At 43.5% G+C, this 14,024-nt stretch overlaps 1 protein-coding gene across 1 annotated transcript in view; it reads left to right on the top strand.

The window, feature by feature from the left end:
- LOC101354524 (radial spoke head 10 homolog B) overlaps nt 1–14,024 on the top strand; it is a 113,361-nt gene that overhangs the window by 89,004 nt on the left and 10,333 nt on the right. The window contains exons 16-17 of the mRNA XM_004380816.2: nt 7,607–7,735; nt 9,556–9,649. Of these exons, the coding sequence (XP_004380873.1) occupies nt 7,607–7,735; nt 9,556–9,649 (223 nt within the window). The remainder of the gene's footprint in view (nt 1–7,606; nt 7,736–9,555; nt 9,650–14,024) is intronic.

The raw sequence follows: 14,024 nt of genomic DNA, 5'->3' as shown, positions 1-14,024 counted from the left end.
CAGCAGCACTAGAAACCTAAGACAGGAGCCAGGTGAGCCCCACGGCTGGGAAACTCTTCAGAGCTGCTCATACAAGAAGCCTTCTCACTGTTGTTTGCTGTCCAAAGAGCGTCTCTCACCTCTTGAATGTGCCTTGGACTCGTGTGCTGGGGCTTCATGTACCATTTCAGTGCCTTGCTGCCCACCACATCAGCCAATAGGCCTCCTCCAGGTTGAGTATATGACTGATGACTTCTCCAGGTTCTCCACGAGCTTGGTCATGGGTCACAGTCTGGGTCTGGGGCTTTACTCTTGGAGAAATGGATGTCCACCTTGAATTTATCCATGAGTTCATGGATGCCACCACCATGGGCTTCAATGATGTGGGTGCAAACATGCTGGTCCAGGGAACATCCTCAGAAACCCTCTGTTCAAGTTCGAGCCCAGTTTTCAATATGGCATTCCATATAACATCTATGTTCTTCTTACACCCTGTGACAATCATTTGGCCCAGGGGCTAGTTCCAATCATCCTTTTCTGGAAATTGGATGTTGGTGTCATGTTCCAAGCAAATCATGCTCCCTTTTGACCAATAATTTTGGGACTGTATTTGGGATCAACAGAGATGCTCAGCTTAAAACTGTTAAAGCCCAATCTTTTTGCTCAGCTTGTAGCAGCTTCACACATTCCAGTAATTTTAGGAGGCAATGTGGCAGAATTTTCTCCAGAGAGTAGACGGGTACACACACAGAGAGAGAAAGAGCTTTAGAGATCTGCAGAAGGCTCCCCTTCCGTTGTCAGCTGAGTGTATTGATGTGTGCACGTGTAAGGAAACTACTGAAGGCCAAGGAGAGACGTGGAATAATCACTACAGATCACACTGGGCTGGGAATACTTCACATCTCAAATACCAGAGTGGAGAACCCTCATTATATAAGGGGCACTGGGTTGAGTACTTAAAACGGTACTGCTTCAGTATATAGGTCAAATAACTAACCAGTTGCCATTGAGTCAATTCCAACTCATGGTGACTCCATGTGTCAAAGTAGAACTGCACTTCATAGGGTTTATAAAGCTGTGACCTTTAGGAAGTAGATCACCAGGACTTTTTCCGAGGTGCCTTTGGATGGGTTCAAACTGCCAACCTTTTTGTTGGTAACCTAGTGCTTAACTGTCAAATTAGCCCTCGACTAAAGGCTGCTCTGGCTCCACTAACAAAGCTTAAAAAAGCAAGCCTCAAAAGAAACTACTTCCAGGTAACTGCATCTCAGAAGAAAGCACTAAAACATTTAAATACCAAAAATAATTCCAGCACTCAAAATGTAAAATTTGAAATGTCTGGCTGTCCAGGCATGGACCAGCAATGTGAAGATTGCCTCCAAAACTGGAGGGTGACAAGAGACTGAAGAAAGAGGTGGGCAACTCCAGGGTGGCAGCAAAGAAGTTTATTAGGGAGACATATGAGGCAAGTCCTGGGTGGCAGCAGGACCAAAGCAGATCTGCACCCCACAGTGGGAGGGCAAAGGTTTTACAGTGGCAGTGGACAGTAGTGGCTCTATGCCGGGGGGCTTACACAAGAATGACTCAGCCAACTGTAGTGAACTAGCAGACCATATGAGGGCGCTCGTTAGGCTCTGCAAAGCCTGTTTTTCCTTCAGTCCACCCCTTGAGGCTGGCTCTTAGAAGCTGGCACGCTCCTCTTCTTGTGTGGTAGTATCAAAGACCTTGTTCCCTCCCCACCAGGAACAGATACAGAAGTGGGGTTAACCAGGCATTGTACAGTGCCCGCGCATGTGCGAGAGACAGAGAAAGTTACTGTGTGTTGAGAACAGGGGGCAGGCTTCTCTGATGATGAGGAACTGGAAGGGAGAAGGCAACCCAGTTCCCAGCCTCCCTGTCAGAGAATGCTCTGAGCCCAAGGCCTTTACCTAGGCAGCCTGGATGGGAGGCGTAGAGGCAGACCATTTCCCCCAACACTGGCATCCAGTGAAAAATAACCAGGCATGCAGAGAAGCAAGATATTATGACCCATAATAAGAAAAATCAGTCAACAGAAATAGACCCAGATGGTAGAATTAGTAGGCAAGTACTTATTATAAATATACTCCATATGTTCAAGAAGGTAGAGGAAAACATGAGCATGTTAAGGAGAGGCATTACGGGTGTGAAAAAGACCCAAATTTAACTTGTAGAGTTGAAAAATACAATGTCTGAAATAAAAAACACACTGGATGGTGTGGCTAATTGCCTCCATGAACAACTGCCTCCTTTACCACGAGACAAGAAGAACTGGATGGTGCCTGACTACCATTACCGAACATTTTAATCAAAGAGTCTATAGAAGAGTCCTGATCAAAAGGGGGGAAATGCAGAACAGAATTTCAAATTATCTTGGACTCCAGACTTTCTGGAGCCACGGGTGCTGGATGAACCCCTGAAACTATTGCCCTGAGATAATCTTAAACCTTAAACCAAAAATATTCCCAGAAGTCTTCTTAACACCAAACAATAGCTTAACTAGTAAAGAATTTCTGCCTTGAGCACTATGCTCTTTTAAGATCTATCTATATGGAATCAAATTGACAACAGCAACTCGAAAGGTTAGATATGAAGCTTAGGGGGCAGTGAGTTTATGTTAACAGTGGATGAACAACTCAGAAAATGAGAGTAAGAATGGTTGCACAACTCAAAGAATGTAATCAGTATCACTGAATCGTACATGTAGAAACTGCTGAGTTTGTGTATGTTCTGCTGTGTATATTCTCAACAACAAGAAAAATAAATTATAAAAAAATACACTAGATGGTTTTAACAGCAGATCAGACTCTAGAAAAGATTAGTGAATTTGAAGGCATAACAATAGAAACAATCCAAAACAAAAAACACATAGAGAAAAAGCACTGGAAAGAACAAGAAAAGCATCAGAGGGCTGAGAGACTTTAAGCAGCTTGGCATATGTGTAATTAACATCCTAGATAAAGGGAGGGAACAGAAAAATTATTTAAAGAAATAATGGCTGAAATTTTTCCAAAATTGTTGAAAACTATAGACCCACAGATCCAATAAGCTCAACAAATCCCAATGGAAGAAATATGAAGAAGACTACATTAAGGCACATCATAATCAAATTGCTTTAAACCAGTGATAGAAAATCTTAAAAGCAGCCTGGGATAAAAGACATATAATGTATAGAGGAACCAAAATAAGAATGACAACAGACTTCTTGTTGCAGTGGTGCCAACATCTTCAAAGTACAGGGAAAAAAAAACCGTGAACCTGGAATTCAATACCTGGCAAAATTATGTTCTAAAGTGAAGGTGAAATACTTTTCAGACATATAAAAACTGAAAGAATTCACTACCAGAAGACCAGCCACTACAAGAAATGTTAAAGGAAGTCCTTTAGGCAAAAGGAAAATGATACCAGATGGAAATCTGGACCTTATCAAAGGAATGAAGAGCACTGGAAATACTATGTGGATTAATATAAAATACTTTTTTTCTTTGTTTTTAAATCTCATTAAAAGATAACTGACTCTTTAAAGCAAAGATAATTAACAGTGTTTGTGAGGTTTATAACGTGAAGAAGTATGACAATAGTTCAAAGGCTGGAAAAGGGAAAATGGAAGTATACTGTTTTAAGAATTGAGAAGGGGCAGTGGTGGTTCAGTGGTAGAATTCTCACCTTCCACACAGAAGACCTAGGTTCAGTTCCTAGCCAGTGCATTTCAAGTGCAGCCATCACTTATCTGCAGCTGGAGGCTTACATGTTGCTATGATGATGAACAGATTTCAGCAGAGCTTCCAGACTAAGACAGACTAGGAAGAAAGGCCTGATGATCTACTTCCGAAAATCAGCCAATGAAAATCCTATAGATTACAATGGTCCAATCTGCAACTGATGATGGGGATGGCGCAGGACCAGGTAGCGCTTCATTCCATTGTGTGTGGGGTCACCATGGGTCAGGGGCTGACTCAATGGCAGGTAACAACAACAATATAAGTGAAGGGGTGTAATATTACTTGAAAGTGGACCGTGGTAAGTTAAAGGTGTATACTTCAAACTCTAAAGCAACCATTAAAACACCAAAACAAAGAGTTCTGGTTAATAAGTCAGTAAAGAATGTGAAATGGAAATTATTTAAAAAATGCTCAATCAATCCAAAAGAAGGCAGAAAAAGAAAACAAAGAACAGATGGGACAAATAGAAAACAAATAGCAGGATGGTAGCTAATTGCTTTAAATGTAAGTGATCTAAACATCCCAAATAAAAGGTAGAGACTGTCAGACTGAATAAAACATCAAGGCCCACCTATTATGGGTCCACAGTAAATCCACTTTAAATATAAAGACAAATAGATGAAAAGTAAAAGTATGTGAAAAGATATACCATACTAATACTAATCAAAGATAGCTGGAGTAGATATATCAGACAAAATAGATCTCAGAGCAGAAATGTTACTGAGGGATAAAGAGGGTCATTTAGTAATGATAAAGGGGTCAATTAAGTAAAAGGATATAGTAATCCTAAATGAGTACACATGTTTATTTAACAGAGCTTGAAAGTACATAAAGCAAAAACTGATAGAAGAGAAAGAGAAAATAGACAAATCTACAGTTATAGTCAGAGAGTCAATACCTTTCTGTCAATAATTAATAGAGCAAGTAGACAGAAATCAGTAAAGATACAGAATATTTGAATGACACAATCAACCAACTCGACCTACATGACAACAGCAGAATACATGCTCTTTTCTAGTACAGATGAAACATTTACCAAAAGACTGTAACCTGGGTCATAAAACAAGCCAGATAGTCAAAAACTGCAAACAACCCGAATGTCCATCAAGATAAACAAATTACATTATATAGTATGTCTTAGTTATGTAGTGCTGCTATAACAGAAATACCACAAGTAGATGGCTTTAATAAACAAATTTATTTTCTCAATTTAGGAGGCTAGAAGACCAAATTCAGGGCACTGGCTCTAGGGGAAGGCTTTCTCTCCCTGTCAGGTCTGGAGGAAGGTCCTTGTCTCTTCTGAGCTTCTGCTCCTAAGTGATCTCCACGTGGCTTGACATCTCCCTTCCCCCATCTCTGCTTGCTAGCTTGCGTTTAATTTCTTTTATATTTCAAAAGAGATTGAGTCAAGGTGTACACTACACTAATCCTGCCTCGTTAGTAGAACAAAGACAACCCATTCCCAAATAAGATTATAACCACAGGCATAGAGGTTAGGATTTACAACACATATTTTTGGAGACACAATTCAATCCATAACATCCCACCCTTTGGCCCCCCAAAATTCATGTCCTTGCACAACACATATATTATATCACATCATCCCAGATTCAAGACCTCATCTTCTGAATCAACTAAATCAAATAATGGGTGAGACTTTAGGTATAGTCCATCCTGGGGCAAAACTGGTCTTCACCTGTGAACCTGTGAAATCTAGAATACTCGTTATCTGCTTCCAAAATACAGTGGTAGAATGGTCACAATGTATACATTTGTATTGCAAATGGGAGAAACTGGAGAGAAAGAAGGGATAATGGGCACCAAGCAAGTCCAAAACCCAGCAAAACAAATTACATTAGCTCTCAAGGCTTAAAAATAATCTTCTGTTCTTTAAGACCATCTGGGCAGTGGCCCACTCTCCAGACTCTGGGTGTTGGCCACACCCTCTGGATTCTAGGTGTAGGTCCCTCGGCCCTGGGCTTCAGCTCTGCCTTCCAGGCCCACTGGGATAGCAACTCTGCTCCCTCGGCTTTGGGCAGCCCCATTCTCCTAGTTCATCTGAGCGGTGACCCCACCCCCTCTACCCTGTTTTTCTGTCTGTTGGGCATGGCAGCCCTGCCCCCTCAGCTTTGGGCAGCAGCTCCATCCCCCTGGCACACAATGGTAGCCACACACTCCAACTCTTTGAAACCTAGAAGGCTGTGGCCCTACCCTTTGAAACCGAGAAGTCCCTGCTTCCCACTCTCCTTCCAACTGTTCTGCTGATCTCTGAGCTGTTCCAGGGATGGTCCTTTTCTTTTCCTGGAGGACAACAGATACAGCTCCTTTGGCCTGTTTCCTGCCTGTAGAATTCCAAGAGGCAGACAGTTTCCTTTTGTCCTGTCTCTGACCCCTTCAGTCTAAGCTGATGGCTTTTCTGCTGTGGTAGGTGGTTAGATCCATCATTCACAGGCTTAATCTCTTTAACAAAAGATTGTGTAGCCACATCCTTGATGAAAATTCTAGGACACATGTCCTTAGTTTGTACAACAGAATTTTCCAAATCTTTAAGTTTTCATTTTGCACAGTTCATTTTTAAGTCCATCTCTTTCCTCTCTCATTTTACTATAAGCAGTAAGGAGAAACCATATGGCCCCTTTAAGATCACGCTTAGAAATCTCCTCAGCCAGATATCCAAGTTCATCACTTACAAGTTCTACCTTCTACCAAACATCTGAACATAATTCAGACAAATTATTTGCCACTGCATAAAAAGCATCACCCTTCCCTCATTGTCCAGTCACATTCATCATTTTCTTTTAAAGCCCCACCAGGAGCACACTTAACATCCACATTTCTAGCAACATTCTGTTGCTCCTGCCATATGTATTCTCCAAGACAACAGAGACTTTCTCTATAGCTCTCCTCACTTCCTTCTAAGCCCTCATCAGAATCATTTTTGACATCCATAATTCTACCAACAGTCTCTTCAAGGCAATCTAGGCTTTTACTATTAGTCACCTTAAAACTCTTCCAGCCTCTACCCATTACCCAATTCCAAAACCGCTTCCAAATTTTAAGTATCTATTAGAGCAGCACCCCACTCCTGGTACCAACCAAATCCTGTCTTAGTTATGTAGTGCTACTGCTACTATAACAGAAATAGCATAAGTGGATGGCTTTAACAAACATAAATTTATTTTCTCACAGTTTAGGAGGCTAGAAGTCTGAATTCAGGGCGCTGGCTTTAGGGGAAGGCTTTCTCTCTCTGTTGGCTGTAGAGGAAGGTCCTTGTCTGTTCCGAGCTTCTGCTCTTGGGTGATCTCCATGTGGCTTGGCATCTCTCTTCCCCCATCTCTACTTGCTAGCTCTTGTTTAATCTCTTTTATATCTCAGAGAAGAGGTTGACTCAAGATACACCCTACACTAATCCTGCTTCGTTAACATAACAAAGACAGGCCATTCCCAAATGGGATTATAACCACAGGCATAGAGGTTAGGATTTGCAACACATTTTGGGGGGACACAATTCAATCCATAACAGTATATCATCAATAAATGAAGTTGTGATACATGGGGAATGAAAGCCAGAGAAGAAAGGGTACGTACTGTGTGAGTGCATTTATATAAAATTCTACAAAATGCAAACTAATCTGTAATGACAGAAAGCAGATCAGTGGTTGCCTGGGGGTGGGGGAAGAGGGATGGATTACAGAGGGGCACAAGGAGACTCTGGTGGATGATGAATATGTTTGCTATCTTGTATACATATGCCAGAACCCATCAAATAGTACACTTTTAAGTATGTGCAGTTTACTGTAAATGTCTCAATAAAATCATATATGTGTGTCTGTCTGTATGTATGTCTCTTGCTGTCTCTCTATCTCCATGTGTTCATCTTTGTGTAGAGCACTCAGAACAGGAGTCCAAGTGCAATGACAAGCCACGAATCTGATATCATTCATTTTGCCAGCGCCAAGTCGTCTTCAAGCAAGTTAGGACTCTTGTTTGATATTAGCAGACTCAGGAAATCAGAGGTTTGTATTTACCATTATCCAGGTAACAAACAGTGACATGGACGCAGTAGCAACAACCATTAAGCACCTACTGTGTGCTGAGCATTCTGTGCTCAGAATGCAGCAGTGAATAAAAAGCCGTTCCTCTCATGGGCTTTACATTTACATGCTAATGAGGAGAGACAGTGATAACATGCCAACAAGAGTTATCACCCCTGGTATTCACTCATTTAATGCCCCAAACAACCTTATGATTTCAATGCTGTTACCTCTACGAGGGACCCAAGGCAGAGAAATAACTTGTCCGTGGTGAGTCACATGGCTAGTAAGTAGTGGAACTGGGTTTTGTACCCAGGCAGCTGGACTCCAGAATTTGCACTGGTTACCACAATGCTAGTCTGTTTCACACTTACCAGGTATAATAAGTGATATGAAGAAAAGCAAGGGAGGCCAGGGAGATGGAGTTGCGGGGGGCGGGGTGGTAGTCATGGAAGCTCTTCGGATGAGGCGAAGAACAGAAGGAAGCAGCCTTCTGGTGGAAGACTGTCCTGTGCACAGGCCCTGAGGTGGCAGCGTCTTTGCGTTGCTGAAAGAGAAGTGTAGCAGCAAGTGCAGCCCCAAAGGAGTGGGCCAGGGAGATGCCTGAGCAAGGTGGTGGAGCAGACCAGCTGGACGTCTGGCCATGGTGAGACCTGGTGGTTACTCTGAGTGAGACAGCAGGCCGTCTTGGCAGGAGTCACTAGGCTGACTGCGGCTTCTGGGCTGACGAACCATAAGGAAGCTTGAGGAACTGTCCCATCAGAGGTGATGGTGATGGACTAAGGTGGGGGTAAGGGCTCGAATACAAGGTGCTTCGAAGCGTGTGGGGTTGAGAGGAAAAGAGAAGACAGAAATGAGCCTAAGATTTTTGGCCTGACCCACTGGAAGAAAAGAGCTATTTACTATGATGGGGAAGACCGGGGGAGGAACAAGTTTTGGGGGGAAAATTAAGGGGCTGACTTTGGACGTGTTCAGCTTAAGATGTCTGCTTAGATGTCTGTCCAGGTGGTGTTGCTGAGAGGCACGGCTGGAGACACAAGTTCAGAGGCAAAGTCTAGCCGGAGATAGAAATGGTGGCGCAGTGGTTAAAGTGGTTGGCTGCTAACCGAAAGGTTGGCAGTTTGAACCCACCAGCCGCTCCGCAGGAGAAAGATGTGGCAGCCTGCTTCCATAAAGATTACAGCCTTGGAAACCCTATGGAGCTATTTTCTCCTATAGGGTCGCTATCAGTCAGAATCTACTTGATGGCAACAGGTTTTTTGGTTACATGGTAATTAAAGTCATTATCCATGACTATCCCATACCACTACCAGTTGCCACTGAGTTGACTGACTCATGGCGACCCCTTGTGTGTCAGAGTAGAACTGTGCTCCACAAGGTTTTCAATGGTTGACTTTTCATAAGAACATCACTAGGCCTTTCTTCCAAGGTGCCTCTGGGTGGACTTGAATCTCCAACCGCTCAGTTAGCACTGAGCACTTAAACGTTTGCACCACACAGGGACACCTATACATAAATATGAGCCCAGTTAATTGTATATAATAAATATTGCCCCAAAAAGCCCAGCAAAGGTTTTCAAATCTTTAGGTTTTATGGGGGAAGGCTTTCAGTAGATATGATAACTCTGTAATCACTTCCTTAATAGTACAAATATTAACATTTTATGCAGGTTACAAATCGATAAATCAGCTCAGAGAGAATGGCCTTGTTAAAATTTTTCTAATTATTTATAATGCAGAAAACTCATTTTCATCCATAATGATGCAGAAATAATTTGCTTTATGATTTTTTTTATATAAAAGGCCAAGATCAAGAAGTCCATAAGTGAGGAAAAAATTTCCAGAATTAGTTTTAAACCTGCAGGAAAGGGGGTATCCCTTTTTTCATCTCAAAATGGTAAGTATTTTAACTCCAGAACTTCAATACTTGCAAACTGTTTTAACGTATATAAAGTCTATCAAAATCTACCATCTCTTTTTACATAATTGGAGCCCTGGTGACACAGTGGTTAAGAACTCGGCCACTAACCAGAAGGTCGTCAGTTCAAATCCACCAGGAGCTCTTTGGAAACCCTATGGGGTGGTTCTACTCTGTCCTCTAGGGTCGCTATGAGTCAGAATCTACTCGATGGCAGTGAGTTCGGTTTTTTTTTTTTTTACATAGGTAGGTTGGTACTGCTGCTTCTAGTTCTCCTCCTGGTTTGACAGAAGATCAGCACTGGTCAGCTGTCCCTCAGCCTGGGCACTGATGCTGATCTCACAGAACCTGATGCTGTGACTGTATCCTTACACAATTACCTTCTCTCTTGAGTCTCTTCCCCTTTGCTTTTGAAATGTGCTCAAGTTAAAAACAAGCAAAGCCTTATTCGATCCCTCGTAAAACCAGTTGCTGTCAAGTCAGTTTCCACTCACGGTGACCTCGTGTGCGGAGTAGAGCTGCACGCCATAGAATTTTCAAGCTGTGACCTTCTGGGTGTAGATCGCCAGGGCTTTCTTCTGAGGTGCCTCTGATGGGTTTAAACCACTAACCGTTTGGTTAGTAGCCGAGCTTTTCACTGATTGTGCCACCCAGGGACTTCTAAAAACAACAAGCAAAGCCTTATTCAATCCCTCGTACTCCTCTTAATATTATCCCTTCTTTTTCATACTAAAATGTCTCTAGAACTGTCTATCCCTGGTGATGTTATTTCCTTACCTCCCCCTCAACTCCTCAGCAATCTACTCTGGCTTCTGCATCACCTCTCTCTCCTTTCCTTAAAAAACAAAAACAAAACCAAAACTAGCTGCTGTTGATTCCAACACACGAGGACTCCATGTATGTGGAGTAGAGCTGCACTCCATAGGGTTTTCAAAAGCTGTGATCTTTTGGAAGTGGATCACCAGGCTTTCTTCTGAGGCATCTCTGAGTGGATTTGAACCGCCAGCCTTTCGGCTAGCAGCCAAGTGTGTAACCGTTTGTGCCACCCAGGGACTCCCTCCTCTCCCTAAGAGACCCAGTGCCTCCTTGTTATACATGTAGTGGGGATTCTCAGCATCGTCCTGCTTGTCCGCTCAGCTGCACTTGGCCTCCTTAAAATAATCCTCTCCCCACAAGGAAAGTATTAGCCCAAGAGACAAAGGGCCACATATACCAGAGACTTCATCAGCCTGAGACCAGAAAAACTGGATGGTGCCCAGCTACCACCAATTACTGCCCTGACAGGGAATACAACAGAGAGTCCCTGATGGAGCGGGAGAAGGGTGGGATGCAGAACTCAAATTCTAGTAAAAAGACCAGACTTAATGGTGTGACTGAGACTGGAGGAACCCCGGAAAGCATGGCCCCTGGATTCTCTGTCAGCCCAGATCTAAAACCATTCCCGATGGTCAACTCTTCAGACAAAGATTAGACTGGACTATGGGACATAAAATGATACTAGTGAGGAGTGTGCTTCTTAGCTCAAGTAGATACATGAGACTAAACGGGCAGCTTCTGTCCGGAGGTGAGATGGGAAGGCAGAGAGGGTCAGAAGCTGGTTGAATGGACATGGGGAATCGGGTGGAAAGGAGGAGTGTGTTGTCACAGTATGGGGAGAGCAATTAGGGTGACATAACAATGTATTTATAAATTTTTGTATAAGAGAATAACTTGAATTGTAACCTTTCACTTAAAGTATAACAATAAAAAAAAAATATATATATATATATAAAACCCCTCTCCTTAGCGTCTATGACCTAATAGGCCCCTGGTACTCCCCCTCTTCTGGCGGCGCCTTCTTTATAGGGGGCTACTGGATAAATGGCGAATTCCTCCAGGTTCTCTCCTGGGCTCTCCCCCTCTCAAAGGCCTTGCATGAAGCAGCCGCCCAACAATGACCGCGCCTGCCCCGTCACTCTCTCTCCCTCAAATGGCTCACTCCCATTGGCACACACGTGCTGTCCTTTCCTACCCCCAGTACAGAATGCCCCCCTTTACCACACGGTCTTCTCAGGGTACTGTTTGATTTCTCTCCTCGCCTTTGCCGATGAGCTTCTTGCAAAGCTGTGTACGTGTGTCTTCTCCAGTCCCTCTCCTCTGTTTCTCTCTTGCCGTCTCTCCACATGGGTGCTGGCCCTCACCATACCTCTGATGGCTGCTCTTCTTCACCAGTGACTTCTGCACTGTCACCTCCTATAAGCCTGCTCTCATACCTGATCTCTCAGTAGTCACGAACATTACTATTGTCATTGTTAGGTGCCGTCGAGTTGATTTTCCACTCATAGCAACCCCATATGATAGAGTTGAATTGCCCCATAGGGTTATTTGTATTTATTTATTTATGTATATTGTTCTTTAAATGAAAGTTTATAGTTCAAGTTAGTCTCTCATACAAAACTTTATACACACTCTGCTAGGTGACCCTAGTTGCACTCCCCATACTGTGATAGCATACTCCTCCTTTCCACCCTGAATTTCCCATGTCCATTCAACCAGCTCCTGTCCCCATAGGGTTTTTCAGCCTGTAATCTTTATAGGAGCAGTTCGCCAGGCCCTTCTCCACCAAGCTGCTGTGTGGGTTTGACCCGCCAACCTTTAGGATGGCAGCCGAGCTCTTAACCCTTGCGCCACCAGAGCTCTTTATGAACACTATTACATCCTGAATTACTCGGCTTCTGTGACCCCCCTCAGTCTCCTAGTCTTCCTCTTCCCTCTGGTACCAATCTCCAGGGCTGTGCAGTTTCTCTTCTGGAATCTTCTTCATCCCAGCAGATAAACCAGATTTACTTAGGACTTTACCAAACTGCCACCTATACTCAAGATGTAGTTTCTACAACAGAAATAAAACTATAAATGAACCCCAATTACTGTATTTTACTACTGGTATTATTCGTTGGTAGTTGCTCTTGAGCTCCAGCTCCAGCTTGATTTTGCGCTGATCCTCTGCGCCCTCCTGTGATGCTTGCGGAGTGCCTAACGTGCACCAAGTGCTGTGCCTGCGGCCGACGCTCCGTCTATGACCGCCACTCCCTCGGGCAACATGGCATCTCCTCTCCAAGCCCCCTCCAAGACTGCTGCAGGCTAGTGGCAGTGACTCGCTATCCTCCGTTCCAGCTGTGAAGGTCATGTGGAGAGTTCACTGGTGAACTTAAGTACATTTTCCTCATCTTCAGTCTTGTTCTGACCTTGATTAGAATCCTGGGTTCTATATAATTCAGTTCTCTGAATTTTAAAAACTGCCAAGTGACTGGAAAAATCAGAATTGTTTCAAAGGATAGTAAAACTATGGTAATGTGAAGGAGTTAGAGATTATTTAATCTAGAAAAGCAGATGAATAGGGATAACTACTGGGAAATTATTTTTGTGAGAGATTAACTAGATTTTTAGCTCTCTAGAAAACAGAATTCACTCAGGCACATAGTAATCTTTGTCATCCTGTTGTTATTGTTAGGTGCAGTCAATACTTTTTTCCCCCATACAAAAATTTATATATACATTGTTATACATACATTGTTACGTTAATTGCTCTCCCCATACTGTGACAGCACACTCCTGCTTTCCACCCGATTCCCCATGTCCATTCAACCAGCTCCTAACCCTCTCTGCCTTCCCATCTCACCTCCGGACAGAAGCTGCCTGTTTAGTCTCTTGTATCTACTTCAGCTAAGAGGCACACTCCTCACGAGTATCACTTTATGTCCCACAGTCCAGTCCAATCCCGGTCTGAAGAGTTGGCCTCGGAAATTGTTTTAGTTCTGTCCTGATAGAGAATCCAGGGGCCATGCTTTCCAGGGTTCCTCTGGTCTCAGTCAGACCATTAAGTCTAGTCTTCTTATAGAATTTGAGTTGTGCTCCCCACCTTTCTTCTGCTCCATCCAGGGCTCTCTGTTGTGTTCCCTGTCAGGGCGGTCATTGGTGGTAGCCAGGCACCATCCAGTTCTTCTTGTCTCAGGCTGATGAAGTCTCTGGTTTATGTGGCCCTTTCTGTCTCTTGGGCTACTACTTTCCTTGTGTCTTTGGTGTTCTTCATTCTCCTTTACTCTAGGTGGTTGGAACCAGTCGATGCATCTTAGATGGCTGCTTGAAAGCTTTTAAGACCGCAGATGTCACTCACCAAGGTAGGATGCAGAACATTTTCTTAATAAGCTTTGTTATGCCAGTTGACCTAGATGTCCCCTGAAAGCATGGTCCCCAGACTCCTACCCCTGCTACTCTGTCCCTCAAAGTGTTTGACTGAATTCAGGAAACTTCTTAGCTTTGGTTTAGTCCAGTTGTGCTGACTTCCCCTGTAGTGTGTGCTGTCCTTCCCTTCACC

Source organism: Trichechus manatus, unplaced genomic scaffold (genome assembly GCF_000243295.1).
Source record: "Trichechus manatus latirostris isolate Lorelei unplaced genomic scaffold, TriManLat1.0 scaffold00077, whole genome shotgun sequence".
NCBI lineage: Eukaryota > Metazoa > Chordata > Mammalia > Sirenia > Trichechidae > Trichechus > Trichechus manatus.
The sequence above is the reverse complement of the archived record's forward strand: the minus strand, read 5'-3'. Positions and strand labels throughout refer to the sequence as shown.